Source organism: Syngnathus typhle, linkage group LG7 (genome assembly GCF_033458585.1).
Source record: "Syngnathus typhle isolate RoL2023-S1 ecotype Sweden linkage group LG7, RoL_Styp_1.0, whole genome shotgun sequence".
Lineage (NCBI taxonomy): Eukaryota > Metazoa > Chordata > Actinopteri > Syngnathiformes > Syngnathidae > Syngnathus > Syngnathus typhle.
In genome coordinates, this window is record NC_083744.1 from 915389 (window position 1) to 933810 (window position 18422).

Below are 18422 nucleotides of genomic sequence, written 5' to 3' on the forward strand. Positions count from 1 at the left end.
GGCTTGGGTTAAAGTGGACAGGATCTTCATTGTGCACTGGGTTTGACAGAACTGAGGAGATTTGATAAAAAATTGAATAATGCGTAGAGCTACAGAGAGAAGCATCATGGTCAGAGATTGAACAGATCTGAATGGGACAAATAGGCCAAAGCGGTGAGAAACAAGAGCGAGATCTGATGTTTTGGCTCATCAGGCATAAGAAGTAGAAATCGAGTTAGATACATTTTAGTTAAAGTTAAGTTAAGTTAAAGTCCCAATGATCGTCACACACACATCTGGGTGTGGTGAAATTTGTCCTCTGCATTTAACCCATCCCCGTGTGATTTTAATCCATCCCCTGGGGGAGAGGGGAGCAGTGAGCAGCAGCGGTGCCGCGCTCAGGAATCAGTTGGTGATCTAACCCCCCAATTCCAACCCTTAATGCTGAGTGCCAAGCAGGGGGGCAATGGGTCCCATTTTTATAATCTTTGGTATGACCCGGCCGGGGTTTGAACCCACAACCTTCCAGTCTCAGGGGGGACACTCTACCACTCGGCCACGGAATGGGACATCTGGACTAAAGTGGATTCAGTCAAGAGGAAGCTAGGACGCTCAGTGTACCTACTCAATACGATAGAGGTTTGTTGCGCCATAGTGGAGGTTGGGTAGTCAGAAAGTTGGATCTTTCACACAATCATGGATAGGAGTCGCACAAGGCCACAAGTAACAAGATAATGACTGAGATAGGGCTCAATTTCAACTGCACGACATGGCAAAGTAGAAGCAAGATAGCGGAGTAAGGGATTATATGCTAAACAGTCCGCTGTAGGGTTACCAATAGGAGATTCTGTCAAAAGAACTACTAAGAGGTGGAGGAGAAGATAACAGGAGGGCATAGATATTCGAAGGTTTGATAAGGGCAAACTCCATTGTCAAAGATCGGATTAGAGCAAGTAGGAACGGGGGTATTTTGGCATTTTAACAGGGATGGACAGCAAGGGAGATTGAGGATAGAAGATCTGGACAGCAATGACGTAAATTACATTACAAACTGCTCATTCGAGGGAAAAGGCTTGGCGCTCCCTGTATGGAGCTGCAGCTTTGCAGAAGGGGGGCAGACCGCGTGAGTGAGTGGATGAAAGGAGTGGAAATAGGCGACGACTTAAGGAAGTAGGGAGAGGTGCTGGATAGTGTGACAGGCAGGATTTGTAGGAAGAAAAAAAAAAGGGGGAGTGAGACTCGCCAAGAGGGGCAATAAAGAGAAGCAGACTGAGAAACAGTTTTGAGCAAGACAACGGGAAAAAAGGGGGAGAGCCAAATGATGACGTAAAAAGCCAGAAAGAATAGTCTGACCCATCTTTATTGAATTTAATTAGGATAAGTAATAGAGATCGAGTTTGTAGGAGCAATATGAGGGTATGGAGGCTTCCTCAAAACGCGGGTCCCACAGTTAGCCCCTCAGATAGACACATATGACAATTTACGATGAATCTGATGGGCGAGTTTATGGAAAATTGAATAGGAGATTTTACAATAGGTCATGTGTACGAGTATGTCAGAATGTGAAGAGTCAGTATTAGGAGTCAATGTTTGCCTGCACACTAACATACTAACTTTGCTTGGTTTGGAGGGAGAGCTGAGTGATAGAGACGGATGAGTGTGTCTGTGAGTGTGTGGATGGATGAGCGCGCGTGTGATCGTCTATGACTGTGTGTGCGCAGTATGATTGGCCAGAGAGGTCTGAAGTTGGGGTGATGTGTTTGCAATTGAGGATAAAATTCCTCTCACCTGAAGGGGTGGTACAGATCGGAGGGACTGGAACTGGTAAGTGATGAGTTCTGACCGGAACCATGGTTCAATGATCAATCAGGGGCACCATCGACAACAAAATGGTGCGATGGAGAAGGCCCATTTCAGTGATATGGTCAGACAAGACAGGACTAGTATCGAACATCAAGACTTTGGACGATTTGACGCGTGACGACTTTGAGCTCACCCGACGGGGTGATGAACTAGGTGGACAGTGACCAAATGTTTGATGGTTGAGCTTGCTTGCGACATGAGCGAGCTCTGCTTTGTTTTTCTGTGTGGCTTGATTTTTTTTTTTGCAGCAGCAGCAGCATCAGCCATCAGCCAAGGAGCGGATTGCGCGTTGCTTGCATAACTTGTTTTCAATATTGCAGGTTGTCGATTGCGTTCGTGGAACGTTTGTGTTGAATTTACAAGAATATGTTAACCCTTGCCCTTTTGGTTTTTATGATGAACTTGTTGATGACATGGTTTTCAGGACAGGATCCGCGGGCGCCAGGATTCATTTTATGACTGTTTTTATTTTAATACTTGATGTCTGTTTTTGTGTGTACAAATGTCCGCTGTCAGCAGGGCTATAAGATCACTGACCATCGAAGAGAATTCACCACAATAGCATTAGCCATCCGCAAAAACCCATGACCTTCAGCTCGCAATCTCCCATGAGCCTCAGCAAAGTGTAAACAATCGCGTTTCTCAAACGAGCTCCTATAAAATGATCAGAACTGACTAAAGTTCGATCTAACGCATTGGTACTACTTACCTATGTTTCCCTTCCATATCGATCCGTAGATTTACTCGAAACATGAACAGAGCAGCCTATTTTGACATTAAATAGCCTCGCGCGTATAGCAGCTATCGTTATGGCATTAGCCATCCGCAAAAACCCATGACCCTCAGCTCGCAATCTCCCATGAGCCTCAGCAAAGTGTAAACAATCGCGTTTCTCAAACGAGCTCCTATAAAATGATCAGAACTTACTAAAGTTCGATGTAACGCATTGGTACTACTTACCTATGTTTCCCTTCCATATCGATCCGTAGATTTACTCGAAACATTAACGGAGCAGCCTATTTTGAAATGAAATAGCCTCGCGGGTACAACAGCTATTCGGTGACGCCCCCTGACTACAGTTACCGTAATGTTGGGAAGCGATGCGACCTTGTAATTTACTAGTCGTACTAAAACGTACTAAAACATTTTGGCAGAGCACTGTGTACAACCAGTATGGATCAACAAATTCATCACTTGATCCATATATAAGGCGCACCGGACTATAAGGCGCACTGTTGACTTTTGATAAAAATTTAGGTTTTTAGGTGCGCCTTATAGGGCGGAAAATACGGTAATTCAGGTCAAGACACTCGTCCCGGTCACGTGACATGTTTCCCCAGTCGAGCCCGCAAAGCTAATATGTGGCGACAGGCTAAGTAACCAGGCAATGAAGCATTCAAAACTGCTTCAACACATGAAGACCAAGCATCCTGCAATAAAAGACAAACCTTAATCACTTCGGGTGTCATTACGTCTAGATGGGACCGCAGTGGCGTAGCCAGGAATTTTTCCAGTTGGGGCGCGCGCCCACAGGAAAAAAAGTCGAACATCACCCACGCCGTTCGCTGATCGCTAAAACAACATCCGGGTCCGGGAGGCAAACGGTGAATGGATAACATCGCGCACATAGAATAGCGCAAGCACATTCACGCAAGACCGAAAGAAAAAACGGCATGAAAATGAAGAATCGAAAAAGCTCGATTTTTTTCAACCGGGGCGCAGGGAGTCCTAATCGCCGGCTTGGCTACGCCACTGTGGGACCGGCTCGTTTCTGAGAAACAAACTCAGTGCTCCCACTAATTCAACGTAATGGTGAGTTTTATTTTTGTCATTTGTACTTGTTTTTATGTCAGTCGTATCATTTTATTTCATCATATTTATATATTTATTATAAATGTATTATTTATTTATTTATATAAATGTATTATTTATTTATATAAATGCCGGTCCGCGAAAATATTTCTGACATGTAACCGGTCCATGGCGCAAAAAAGGTTGGGGACCACTGTTGTTGATTACTTTGAATTGAATATTATTTATTGCTGTTATTTAACATTATTGATGTTTATTATTTTAGCGTATTTTTTAGCATAAAATGGCAGTTGGTCAAGAATGTTTATAGTTTAAGTAATTATGATGTATTTTTTAATTTCAGGTAAAGTGATGCACTTGGAATCTGATTTGTTACAGACCGTTAATAATAAAGTTATTCATTGTTGTAAGTTGATCTTTCTTTTTTATTTATTTTTTGTTTTTCTTTCATGTTATTAAGGGTACAAGCATGAGGGGGCGTGAAATGTTTTCTTCTCCTAGGGGGGCATCGCAGAAAATAATTGAGAAACACTGCACTACATTATCTGGCATCCCACGGCCGGAGACGATTATTGAGATAAATTATACTGTTCAAAGAAAAGCAGTAGCGTTCGTAAATATATTCTTCTACGAATGATAAAACATCTAATCTGGGTCAGAAGATTCTCCCACGACGTAAAGCGTTCCAATTTATTACGGCTTCCATGTCGATCGAATTTCGAATTAATGGCCAATCCATGATTAACTGCTTTCTTTGTGTGGGAGGAGACAGGTCGAAACTACTAACAGCGAGCAGGTTATATTCACAGAATAAGTTACCGCAGAAACGGACCCAGACTTTAAGTTACTTCTCTTTCTGGAACGGATAACTCAGAGTTTCCCTCATTTCAGGGTTAATTTACTCAGACTTTTCACAGCTTTCTGGAATACCCCTCTGGTGTGTTTTGTTCAAACTCTTCTGCCTGACTGAATATTGATTTTAAAACATCACTAGACATTCTGGAGGCTTGTGCCAAACTCTAAGTCAAATAACATTTGTTGACCCATGGCTACTCTTTTAGATCTCATAGTTATATATTTGAAAAAAAAATGCAATTATTTAGTTACAATAAACATCAGCTGGGTGGGCACATTTGTAGAAAATAGTCATAACAATAGCAATTTAAATTTTCAAGTGAAATACTTTCAAGACAAACACAACAACACTTAATTGAATTATGTAAACACGTTAACATTCAATGTGAAAGTAAATAGGCATTACTCTTTTAACACAACAGTTACCCTTCCACTACCAAACAACTACCAAAGACACGTTTATGGTATACTGCTATGCTAAAAAACAATGAATTTAACGCTCTACTATTAAAAAGTTGAAGACACATGAAGACTGAAATTATAGATGGCATAAAAATATTATGCCAGCTCAATAGTTTTGAGTGCATATTCGGATGGACTAAGCATGTTATTCAGCTTCATAAATTGTGTTACAATTATAAGCTGATAATAAAAGCTCGTGTAATATTTTGTTATTCCATGAAAAATGTATTTAAGCTCCCGAGGCTATAGTTTTGTTAAACAAACAATTTGGAGTGGAAGGTTTCATAGGGAAGACTAGTTTCATCTTTGAGGACAGGTTGGTTAACAAATACACTTCTGGAGACAGTTCAACACCATTTGAACACCATGTTCCATAAGTAGAGGTGCGTTTTCACATTTTAGTTTTCAATAGTCATTGGTTTACTAAAGTAGACAATGCAGCACAAAACATTATCTTAATTAAATATAAATTAATCAGTTCTAAGGCAACTATACTTTTGGCGCATTTCTCTTTTGACACTTGGTGCACTTCTTGCAAAATCAGGACGCATGTGCTCTGTTGAATATACCCCCCTTCTCGTCTGCTGGAGAAGGTTGGAGGTGGTATGGTTTTTGTTAGTGATGTAAGGGGGGTGTAGCAGTGCAACCCTCTCAGTCTCCACCAATGAAAATATGGGCTGTTTCAACACCCATTTTCTGAACTCCTGCTATAAAATGGGCCAATCAAACCCCTCTGCATTCATTATTGCAAGAATTCTCAACTGACGCCAAAGCTGATTTTGGAAAACCGTGAATTCATCATGAGGTAAGAATATCATTATTTACCTGATATTTGAGCAACATTTTGTTAGTAAAAACGAGGCGTATTATTTATTACATTATGGTGATGATGATGGTACCTCGCTCATCTGCTTCATAATGCAACGTCAGGGCACTCTGCTTAAGGACTCCGACTTTTAGCGTTTCAGTAAAGCATGCTATTGCTTCTGTAAAAAGTACCGTAATTTTCGGACTATAAGTCGCTCCGTAGTACAAGTCGCATCAGCCATAAAATGCCCAAAAATGTGAAAAAAAACATATATAAGTCGCTCCGGAGTATAAGTCGCATTTTGGGGGGGCGATTTATTCGACAAAATCCATCACCAAGAACAGTCATGAACGAGCAACAACAGGCTAAACGATAGGTATGCTAACGTGACATAAACACAAACGAAGAGATGAGAACGGCCCTGACGTAAAATTCAGAGTTATTCAAAAAACTATTACATAAATAACACGTTAATAAAACCATCTGTGTCACTCTCATTCATTAAATCCATCGATCGTCCTTTGTCAACAATGCGTGCGCGCCGCTGACGGCGCTTGCACTTCAAAATATTCTACAGGCCCATATAACGATATATAAATTATTAGGGATGTAAATCGCGGGTTTTGTCACGATACGATATCATATCGATACAAAGAACTACGATACGATATTTGCCAATATCTTAAAGCCTGCTGTGATTCATTCACGATATATCGCGATATAGTGCTCTACGATCGATTTTTTTTTTAAATAAAAAATATAGAACAATATCCTGATTTATAACAATTCATACGCAAAATCAACAAGGTACTGCAAACTCTTTATTTAGGAAATTACAAGAGTATTGTATACAAAGTGCTTATTTTAACACTGAACTTTGATGTTGTGTTTTTTCTTTAAATGTGCGGCGAGATTTGTGTCCCTGAATATTTGATCACCGCATGGCAGGATTTACAAACTGCACGTGTCTTGTCCGTTGAGCCATCTTTTCTTTGGAATCCAAAGTGCTTCCAAACGAATGACTTGAAGCCTAAAGGGGAGCAAATTTCCTCGTCTTTTTGGACACTAGCCATAGCACCAGCCCAGGAGCCGCGTACTAGTTGTCGACTCCCCTTTCGCGTGCCTGCTCTGCTCACAACACAACAACGCCGCGCACTGCTCCCGGAAAGAGGAAGCAAGCAACAATGAACTGGATTTCAAAATAAAGTCGCGTCTAATGTCCGAGGTCAAACACGGCGATTTAAATCGCTGTTTACGTTTAGCATCGATGCCAATAAATCATAGAGCATTATATCGATTAATCGATGTGTATCGATGAATCGTTACACCCCTAATACCTATAAATAACATTAATATAATATGTACTCATTAATACTCATACAGGATGAGCTGTTCAATCCAAAACAAAATAAGAATTGTTGTGTTGACAAATGAATCTATGTCGATAAATGACACTTACTTGTACGTATTTGAATTATTATTTCTTTAAAATATTTTAATTACCGTTTTTTTCCATGTATAATGCGCAACATTTAACTAATTTATTGTCCTAAAATCTGGGGTGCGCATTATACATGGGTACAAAAAAAAAATGTTTTTTTTTTTTTAATTATTTTTTTTTTTTATCCGGATATGATACGGAGGCCGCCATTACGGATGCGTTTCTTCTCTGCTGTTCACTTCAAACACGCTCCATACGAACACAATGCTCTCGTATCAGACGCTTGCTCGATCACCTGCTCGTTTGCTGTCACAATGTACCCTACACAAATCCGAATCATTTCTTCGCTATCGAGTTTGCTAGCGCATGCGCAGTTATACCGACCGGCAGAATAACATCTGGTTGTTCCCAAAGGTGATCTTTTATCTGAAATAATTTTACGTTTACGGATTTAAGTAGGACTCAAAATTTGGGTGCGTCTTATACATGGGTACAGGCTTTTTTCCAGGATCAACATGCCATTTTTAGGGTGCGTATTATACATGGGGGCGCATTATACATGGAAAAAAAATGGTAATAAATCTTATTATGTTAACAACTACTCTTAGTACTGCTTCTACTACTACTAACAATAGCACAAGTGCTGTCCGGTCTGCATGCATGAGTGAGATTGTATTATAATGATATTTATATATTTATATATATATATATTTTCACTATCTTGTGCTGGTTCATGTCAATCTTTCACTAAATAATAGGCCTTTTTTCAGATCAAACCCAAGTACTGAAAATAGATTATTAGAAAATGACATACTGAAGGCCTACTTTCTTTTGACCATGGGAAATCTTTCTGTTTTACTGTTCTAACAATCATTCTCCATAACAGTGCCAGAAAGGATACCAAGTCTTACTTGGTTCAGAGGAATGAGAATACCAATGACAAACGCCTGAATGGGAACGGAGTCAATGGGAAGGCCAATGTCAGTGTAAATGGAAATTCTTATCCTGTCAAAGACAAGCGCCGCAGCAAGACATGGGACGTTAAGCCTTCTTTGATGGCTAACAACACCTTTAATCCCATCAGGACCATTGTGGATGAAATGAAGATCTCCCCAAACCCAGATAAACCCATGATAAGCCTTTCGATTGGTAAGAAGCTTCTTTAAGCTATATGTGATGCCAGTATCATGACGGAACAGTGCATGTCTCAGCAACTGAAATTCAAATTACGGCAATCCCTTGCTACATCGCGGTTTCACTTTTTTTTTTTTTTTTGGAAAATTTTTGGGAAAAAACACATATAGGTCGCTCCTTATTATAAGTCGTCCCCCCACCCAAACTATGAAAAAAAAACGCGACTTATAGTCCGAAAATTACGGTACTTATAGTACAAAGCTGACTTGTTCATGTGCTCCTTAGGGGATCCTACTGTCTTTGGAAACCTTCCTACGGATGATGCAGTACTTCAAGCCATGAAAGATTCTGTAGATTCGCAACAATACAATGGCTATGCTCCTTCCGTTGGTGAGTTTTACTTATAAATTAATACAAACTGCAGCAAATTCTAAATATGATCAGTCACAGTGCTTCGCATTAACACCAACAGGTAATTTAAAGCCTCCAATTAATTAAAATACAATTTTTTATTTTTTTTGTCTCACTCACAAAGCTTGAATTAAAAGGAAATGTTACCACTTTTTATGTAATGATTGTGATAATTTGTCAAAATACGTACGATCTAAGCCTAAATTTAGAGTATAACAGACTGATGCAAGTAAAGGTTCTCATGCTGAAAATAACAGCTATATTTGGTCACATTCAAGCTTCAAGCACTCTTTTAAAAACTATTAAGAATGATTCTTTTTTCAGTTTGGAGAGAAACTGTATGAAATGGTTAAAGTTATTGAGTTGCGCTCATGCCATCCGTGTGTCTTTTGTATTAGTGAGATTAAGATGGCGGCGCCCCGGTCGGCTGCGGCTGCTACGGCTCTCGACGTTCCTTTCCTTTGTTGAGAGCCGTATGCGACGGAATTTCGTTTTGTGTGTACCGAGTGCTTACAAAATGACAATAAAGTCTGTCTAAGTCTAAATCAAAAACCAGTCAAATTACAGTCGCACCTTTTTAAGATAAGTGCTCTCTGTAGATCTGTTCATTCATCCATTGATTCATTATCTGAACTGCTTTTTCTCAGGAGGGTCGCTCGCCAAAGTGTAAACAATCGTGTTTCTAAAACGATCTCCTATAAAATGATCGGAACTGACTTAAGTTTGATCTAACACATTGGTACTGCTTACCTATGTTTCCCTACCATATCGATCCGTAAATTTGCTCAAAACATTAACAGAGCAGCCTATTTTGACATGAAATAGCCTCGTGCGTATAGCAGCTATCATTATAGCATTAGCCACCCGCAAACTCCCATGAGCCTCAGGTCGCAGACTCCCATGAGCCTCAGCAAAGTGTAAACAATCGCGTTTCTCAAACGATCTCCTATAAAATGATCGGGAACTGACTAAAGTTCAGTCTAATACATTGGTACTGCTTACCTGTGTTTCCCTTCCATATCAATCCGTAAATTTACTCGAAACATTAACAGAGCAGCATATTTTGACATGAAATAGCCTCGTGCGTATAGCAGCTATCATTATAGCATTAGCCACCCGCAAACTCCCATGAGCCTCAGGTCGCAGACGCCCATGAGCCTCAGCAAAGTGTAAACAATCGCGTTTCTCAAACGATCTCCTATAAAATGATCGGAACTGACTAAAGTTCGATCTAACACATTGGTACTGCTTACCTGTGTTTCCCTTCCATATCCATCCATCCATCCATCCATCTTCTTCCGCTTATCCGGGGTCGGGTCGCGGGGGCAGCAGCTTCAGGAGGGACTCCCAGACTTCCCTCTCCCCAGCCACTTCACCTAGCTCATCCCAGGGGATCCCAAGGCGTTCCCAGGCCAGCTGAGAGACATAGTCTCTCCAGCGCGTCCTGGGTCGTCCCCGGGGTCTCCTACCGGTGGGACATGCCCGGAACACCTCCCCAGGGAGGCGTTCAGGAGGCATCCTGATGAGATGCCCGAGCCACCTCATCTGGCTCCTCTCAACGTGGAGGAGTAGCGACTACTCCGAGTCTCTCCCGGATGACTGAACTTCTCACCCTATCTCTAAGGGAGTCCCGGACATCCTGCGGAGAAAACTCATTTCGGCCGCATATATCCGGGATCTCGTTCTTTCGGTCACGACCCATAGTTCGTGACCATAGGTGAGGGTAGGAGCATAAATCGACCGTTAAATTGAGAGATTTGCCTTTTGGCTCAGCTCTCTCTTTACCACGACGGATCGGTACAGAGTCCGCATTACTGCCGACGCTGCACCGATCCGCCTGTCGATCTCGCGCTCCATCCTCCCCTCACTCGTGAACAAGACCCCAAGATACTTAAACTCCTCCACTTGGGGCAAGATCTCATCCCCGATCTGGAGAGGGCATTCCACCCTTTTCCGATCGAGGACCATGGACTGGGATTTGGAGGTGCTGACCCGCATCCCAACCGCTTCGCACTCGGCTGTGAACCGCTCCAGTGAGAGCTGGAGATCACGGCCTGAAGAAGCCAACAGCACCACGTCGTCTGCAAAAAGCAGAGACGCGATGCTGAGGTCCCCAAACCGGACACCCTCAACGTCTCGGCTGCGCCTAGAAATTCTGTCCATAAAAATTATAAACAGAATCGGTGACAAAGGGCAGCCTTGGCGGAGTCCAACCCTCACTGGGAACGAATCCGACTTACTGCCGGAAATGCGGACCAAACTCTGGCATCGGTGATACAGGGACCGAACCGCCCTTATCAGTTGGCTCGGTACCCCGTACTCCCGAAGCACCCCCCACAGGACCTCCCGAGGGACACGGTCGAACGCCTTCTCCAAGTCCACAAAACACATGTGGACTGGTTGGGCGAACTCCCATGCACCCTCGAGGATCCTGCTGAGGGTGAAGAGCTGGTCCACTGTTCCACGGCCAGGACGAAAGCCACACTGTTCCTCCTGAATCCGAGGTTCGACCTCCCGACGGACTCTCCTCTCCAGCACCCCTGAATAGACCTTACCAGGGAGGCTGAGGAGTGTAATTCCCCTGTAACTGGAACACGCCCTCCGGCCCCCCTTCTTAAAGAGGGGAACCACCACCCCAGTCTGCCAATCCAGAGGCACTGTCCCCGATGTCCACGCGATGCTGTAGAGACGTGTCAGCCATGACAGCCCCACAACATCCAGAGCCCTTAAGAAATCCGGGCGGATCTCATCCACCCCCGGGGCCTTGCCACCGAGGAGTTTTTTAACTACCTCAGTGACTTCAACCCCAGAGATTGGAGAGTCCGCCTCAGAGTCCCCAGGCCCTGCCTCCACAATGGAAGGCGTGTCGGTGGAATTGAGGAGGTCTTCGAAGTATTCTCCCCACCGACACACGACGTCCCGAGTCGAGGTCAGCAGCACGCCATCTCCACTGTAAACAGTGTTGACGTTGCACTGCTTCCCCCTCCTGAGACGCCGGATGGTGGACCAGAATTTCCTCGAAGCCGTCCGGAAGTCATTCTCCATGGCCTCGCAAACTCCTCCCACGCCCGGGTTTTTGCCTCAGCAACCGCCGAAGCCGCGTTCCGCTTGGCCATCCGGTACCTGTCAGCTGCCTCGGGAGTCCCGCAGGCCAAAACAGCCCGATAGGACTCCTTCTTCAGCTTGACGGCATCCCTTACCGACGGTCCCTTAGCAGGTTCGGGGATTGCCGCCACGACAGGCACCAATGACCTGACGGCCACAGCTCCGGTCGGCCGCCTCAACAATGGAGGCGCGGAACAAGGTCCACTCGGACTCAATGTCCCCCGCCTCCCCCGGGACCTGGGAAAAGTTCTGCCGGAGGTGGGAGTTGAAGCTCTTCCTGACAGGGGATTCCGCCAGACGTTCCCAGCAGACCCTCACAGAACGTTTGGGTCTGCCAGGTCGGACCGGCATCTTCCCCCACCATCGGAGCCAACCTACCACCAGGTGGTGATCAGTTGACAGCTCCGCCCCTCTCTTCGTCCGAGTGTCCAAAACATGCGGCCGCAAATCCGATGACACAACTGCAAAGTCGATCATCAAACTGCGGCCTAGGGTGTCCTGGTGCCAAGTGCACACATGGACACCCTTATGTTTGAACATGGTGTTCATTATAGAAAATCCGTGTCGAGCACAGAAGTCCAATAATAGAACACCGCTCGGGTTCAGATCGGGGGGCCGTTCCTCCCAATCACGCCCTTCCAGGTCTCACTGTCATTGCCCACGTGAACATTGAAGTCACCCAGTAGAACGATGGAGTCCCCAGAAGGAGCGCTCTCCAGCACCTCCTCCAGGGACTCCAAAAAGGGTGGGTACTCTGAACTGCCGTTTGGTGCACAGACACAAACAACAGTCAGGACCCGTCCCCCCACCCGAAGGCGGAGGGAGGCTACCCTCTCATTCACCGGGGTGAACCCCAATGTGCAGGCGCCCAGCCGGGGGGCAATAAGTATACCCACACCTGCTCGACGCCTCTCACCGTGGGCAACTCCAGAGTGGAAGAGAGTCCAGCCCCTCTCGAGAGGGCTTGTACCGGAACCCAAACTGTGCGTGGAGGCAAGTCCGACTATATCTAGTCGGAACTTTTCTGCCTCGCACACCAGCTCGGGTTCCTTTCCAGCCAGAGAGGTGACATTCCATGTCCCAAGAGCCAGCTTCTGCAGCCGGGGATCAGACCGCCAAGGTCCCTGCCTTTGGCCGCCGCCCAGCTTGCAATGCACCCGACCCCTTTGGCCCCTCCCACAGGTGGTGAGCCCATGGGAAGGGGAACCCACGTTTCCTTTCCGGGCTGAGCCCGGCCGGGCCCCATGGACAAAGGCCCGGCCACCAGACGCTCGCCTTCGAGCCCCGCCTCCAGGTCTGGCTCCAGAGGGGGGCCCCGGTGACCCGCGTCCGGGCGAGGGAAAACGTGATTCAATAATTGTTTGCATCATAAGGGGTAATGTGAGCCGTGCTTTGTCTGCCCCCTCACCTTCCATATCGATCCGTAAATTTACTCGAAACATTAACAGAGCAGCCTATTTTGACATGAAATAGCCTCGTGCGTATAGCAGCTATCATTATAGCATTAGCCACCCGCAAACTCCCATGAGCCTCAGCTTGCAGACGCCCATGAGCCTCAGCAAAGTGTATACAATCGCGTTTCTCAAACGATCTCCTATAAAATGATCGGAACTGACTAAAGTTCGATCTAACACATTGGTACTGCTTACCTGTGTTTCCCTTCCATATCAATCCGTAAATTCACTCGAAACATTAACAGAGCAGCCTATTTTGACATTAAATAGGTCTCGTGCTATAGCACAGTGGTCCCCAACCTTTCTTGCGCCACGGACCGGTTACGTGTCAGAAATATTTTCGCGGACCAGACTTTATATAAATAAATACATTTATAATAAATATATAAATACGATGAAATTAAATGATACGACTAGCATAAAACCACATATAATGCACATAAAAATAAAACTCACCATTATGTTGAATTAGCTCCGCTTGTTTCTCAGAAACGAGCCGGTCCCATCTCGGCGTAATTGGAGACAATGTCCTTCTTGTTCACGTTTCTTTTCTTTCCAAAGGTTTGTCTTTTAATGCAGGATGCTTGGTCTCCATGTGCCGAATCAGTTTTGAAGGCTTCATTGCCTCGTAAGCCTGTCGCCACATATTGTGCGTAGTGCGCTTGGCGCGTCAAAGACACCTGTGGCAATAAATCCATATTTTAAGTAGGACTCCTGAAATATTCTTTTTAATGCAGCTGTTTCTTGCGCATTTTTGATAGCTTCTTCTCAAGAATAATCTTTGTACCTGGTCAAAGAGTATTACTCGTGTATTCAAAGTGAATCCAAAATAGTATGAATAATTTAAATTCAATTAAAAAATATTCTGATTTGTATCGTTAAAAGTGTATTCTAAAATTAAAGATTAATGTTAGATTACATTATAATACACGTACATACTTTTGGGCATCATAAAATTGTTCACATCTCTTTCATTTGATTTGTTGTAATTGTTTCTTTGTTAAGCCAGTATTTTAAGATCTCTATATACTTTGTATTTTTTCTGACAGGTTACTTAAAGAGTCGACAGGTGCTGGCCAACTTTTACAGCTGCCCTGAGGCTTCTATAGAAGCAGAGGTATATCTACATTCCACTCACCTGTGATAACAGTAAAAATGAAATAAATGTGACATACTGAAAATTCCTGCAACATGAATAGAATAAATATTGAATGCATAAAATATTAATAAGTTTGTAATGTGATGTCCTACTTGCTCTGCCCCCCAATGCAGGATGTGATTTTGACGAGTGGCTGTAGTCAGGCCATTGACCTGGTTATCAGTGGCCTGTGTAATCCACGGGACAACATCCTTGTTCCACGTCCAGGCTTCTCGTTATATAAGACTCTGGCATTATCCCTTGGCATCGAGGTCAGATTGTACAACCTGCTGGTATGCAACAGCTTCTCATCCCCTTAATAAAATCCAGTGTATTTCCTCTTCAAAAAAAAATCATGACAATTATTAAATCAAAAAAAAAAAAAAATTAATAATAAAGGTTCTCGACTGGTTAGCCTGGTTGGGTGGGCAAAACTTTTGACTTGCGGGCCGAATTGGGTTCTAAATTTTGACTGGGGGGCCGAACCAGGAGCAGATGGATGTAGTGTTTGTGTGAAGTACAGTGGAGCCTCGGTTTTTGACCACAATCCGTTCCAGAAGGCTGTTCGAGAAGTGAATCGTTCGAATTTCGGACTCCTGTTTTCCCATTCCAAATAATGGAAAAAAATTTATCCGTTCCAAGCAAAAAAATAACGCCTTTATTAAGCATTTTTTAAATTTTTGTTCGATCGCGCAACTGCAGCACACCGCCGAACACGCAACCGTAGCGCGCCGCCGACCGCGCAACTGCACCGCGCTGGTCGCATTATTGTGACAGAGCCGTCGCTGAAATCTAGAAAATATTTTTAAAGTCCTTAATTTGGGAGCTTAATTTCAAAGTCAAAGACAGCTTTATTGTCAATCTCTTCACATGTCAAAACACACAAAGAAATTACGTTTTCTCTATCCCACGTTGACGAGACATATTACACGATAGACATACAAGTAAACGACACAATATAAAAACAAGAAGGCACAAACAATAAATAATAAGAATGATGAATAAATAATGAATAAACAGATAACACAATAAATAAGAGGAGCAAAACGGAGCCAGTGTGCATACAGCAGACAGTAAGCGTAGCGCAAAAGTACAGGACGCTACGCAGAAAGGGGAAGCGAGTTCAGGATCCTAACAGCCTGGAGTATGAAGCTGTTGTTGAGTCTGGTGGTGCGGGAGCGCAGGCTCCTATATCTCTTCCCAGAGGGCAGAAGCTCAAACAAAGAGTGAGCGGGGTGACTCACATCGCTCACAATCGTGGTCGCCTTGCGGGTGAGATGGGAGATGTAAATGTCTTTCAAGGAGGGGAGTGAAGCACCAATAATCTTACCAGCTGTGTTCACTATGCGCTGCAGGGCCTTCAAGTTGTAGTCAGTGCAGCCGCCACCCCAAACAGCAATACAGCTGGAGAGAATGTAATAATGAACGGAGTCAGTTGGCATGCGGGTCCTCTCGGCTCATCTCGCAAGGTTCGACAACCGAATTTCGTCCGACATCCGAAGCAAAAAAATCTCGAATTTTTCGTTCAAATACCGATTTGTTCGAGAACCAGGACGTTCGAAAACTGAGGCTCCACTGTAATATAAATGACCTGTAAAGGTCATTGCGTAAAAAGTTTAGGCCTTTAGCAGGTAGTAAAGCATGGATATTCAAAAAAAGCTTTTTGAAAACAAATGCATTTACCGTAATATTCGGACTATAAGTCGCGTTTTTTTTTCATAGTTTGGGTGGGGGGGGGCGACTTATACTCAGGAGCGACTTATATATCTATGTTTTTTTTCACAAATTTTTACTTGATCATTAACACATCACTTACTTACAAGTATAGTTGACCACTTCACATGTTATTTTTAGTATAGTTGATCACTTCACATGCTTTGATATCCTTATCTTGAACATATTCAAAACATGAAAAATAGAGAGAAAAAAATCAAATAAAGTAATTAACACTTTAAAGCGCCATATCCTCTGGGCATGTCCTCTGTCACCAGGATGAAATAAAATAATAAATTTGATTGATGGATTTAATGATTTGGAGTGACACAAATGGTTTGATAATATTGTTGTTTATGTGATAGTTATTTAAAATATAGTTTATATATCGTATGGGCCTGTGGAATAATTTGAACTGCGGCGCGGCACACGGCATTGTTGACAAAGGACGATCGATGGATTTAATGAATTGGAGTGACACAGATGGTTTTATAAACGTGTTATTTACGTAATATTTTTTTTTAAATAACTGAATATTACGTCAGGCCCGTTCTCAGCTCCTCGTTTGTGTTTGTCACGTTAGCATACCGTGTCGTTGAGCCTGTTGTTGGTCGTTCATGTCTGTTCTTGGTGTTGGATTTTGTCGAATAAATTGGCCCCCAAAATGCGACATATACTCCGGAGCGACTTATATGTTTCTTTTCACATTTTTGGGCATTTTATGGCTGGTGCGACTTATACTCCAGATCGATTTATAGTTCGAAAATTACAGTATTAACACCATTAAAAAAATATATTTCACCAAAAAACTACTATAAGTGATTCTCATTAAATACGACGCTGTTATTATGAATAACAGTTTCCATCACTTCAGCGGCTACAGGTCAGATGTATGAAAAATGTTTATCTTATGAGGCAAAATCACATAAAACCGCAAATATTTTGACCAAATACATCATCTCGAAGAATCAGTGAAAGAATAAATCTAAATAAAGTAATAAAGAATCAAAACGGCAACACGGTGACGGATATCTGAAAATCAGAGCAGAGGTTTAACTCACAAACACCTGGTAACAGAGTTGAGGAAACGGGAAACACTTCCTTAAAGTTGGCCTTAAAACATTATTAAGTTAAGATTAGTCGCAAACAGGTGGTGCATCAATGTCCTTGAGCATCCTGCATGGTTTGAAAATGAGAATGGTCGCTAGTTTCAATCCCTGCTATTTGTACAAATTATATTCAAAATGCATTTATTTTTACAACAAACTTGAGAAACTCCCCTTCTTTTTTAGTGGGAACAGTGTTCTTGGTATCCCTTTTATTGCTAGTGCATCATATTTTGGAGTAAAATTTGTTGTGGCAATTCTTAGGCTAGAGCCGAGGTGTCCGTTAACCTAGATCTGTGACGGGGCTTTGTTGACGTTCACATGGCTGAACGTCTGCTCACACACGTCGGTCGAGCCAAATTGTCCACTCTTTTTCAAACACTTGGCACTCAGTCTCCGCCTTTCTTTTCCTTGGGCCACTCATTTTAATGGAAGGATTCTAGGGGAAGGTTTGTGGGTGGCTTTAGCGTAAAACTGTATCTGAAAGCTCAGCGCGCAAATTACGAGAATGCTGACGTCACAGCCCACACTCGAAATTCGGCACTGATAGAAATAGACCGCGGAGTGCGCCGGGTCCGGACTACTGAGTACGTACACACACTTGTGAGTGTGCATTGAGCTTTCTGACACGGCTTCCGGGAGTAAATGCGCGGGCGTACTGGGGAAATGGAGTCATTGCAGGGAAAATTACAAGAAAAATTTAATAACACAATTTATTCAGGTTTGGCGGGCCGGATTAAACAGCCCCGTGGGCCGGATGTGGCCCGCGGTCCATAGTTTGCCCATATCTGGATTAGCCTGTCTGCGTCAGAGTGCTGAATTTGATTCCGCTTCCACCTAGCATGTTCTCTCTGTGCTTGCGTGGGTTTCTTCCGGGTACTCCGGTTTTCCTCCCACATCCCAAAAACATGCACGGTAGGCCAATTGAGCACTCCAAGTTGCCCGTAGGTGAGAGTGTTAGTGTGAATGTCTATTTGCCTATGTGTGCCCTGCAATTGCCTGCGTTCAGTTGAAGGTGTCCCCAGTCTACGGCCCAAAGCTGGCTGTGATAGGCTCCAGCACCCCCGTGAGCCTTGTGAGGAGAAGCTGTCCAGAAAATGGATGGATGATGAAATGAATTAGGCAGCACGCTGGGGCACTG

The 18422-nt window shown here is 43.6% G+C and overlaps 1 protein-coding gene across 3 annotated transcripts in view; it reads left to right on the forward strand.

Annotated features, from left to right (window-relative positions):
- The first annotated feature begins 5618 nt into the window (after window positions 1–5618).
- Window positions 5619–18422, forward strand: part of tat (tyrosine aminotransferase) — a 56441-nt gene continuing 43637 nt past the window's right edge. The window contains exons 1-6 of one of the 3 annotated variants that reach the window (XM_061282085.1): window positions 5619–5776; window positions 8107–8200; window positions 8305–8369; window positions 8640–8744; window positions 14374–14441; window positions 14597–14755. In XM_061282085.1, coding sequence (XP_061138069.1) covers window positions 8172–8200; window positions 8305–8369; window positions 8640–8744; window positions 14374–14441; window positions 14597–14755 — 426 coding nt within the window. In that variant the 5' untranslated portion in view covers window positions 5619–5776; window positions 8107–8171. Of the gene's footprint in view, window positions 5777–8106; window positions 8370–8639; window positions 8745–14373; window positions 14442–14596; window positions 14756–18422 lie in introns of all 3 variants that reach the window. The other 2 variants (XM_061282084.1, XM_061282086.1) reach the window with 2 other exon arrangements.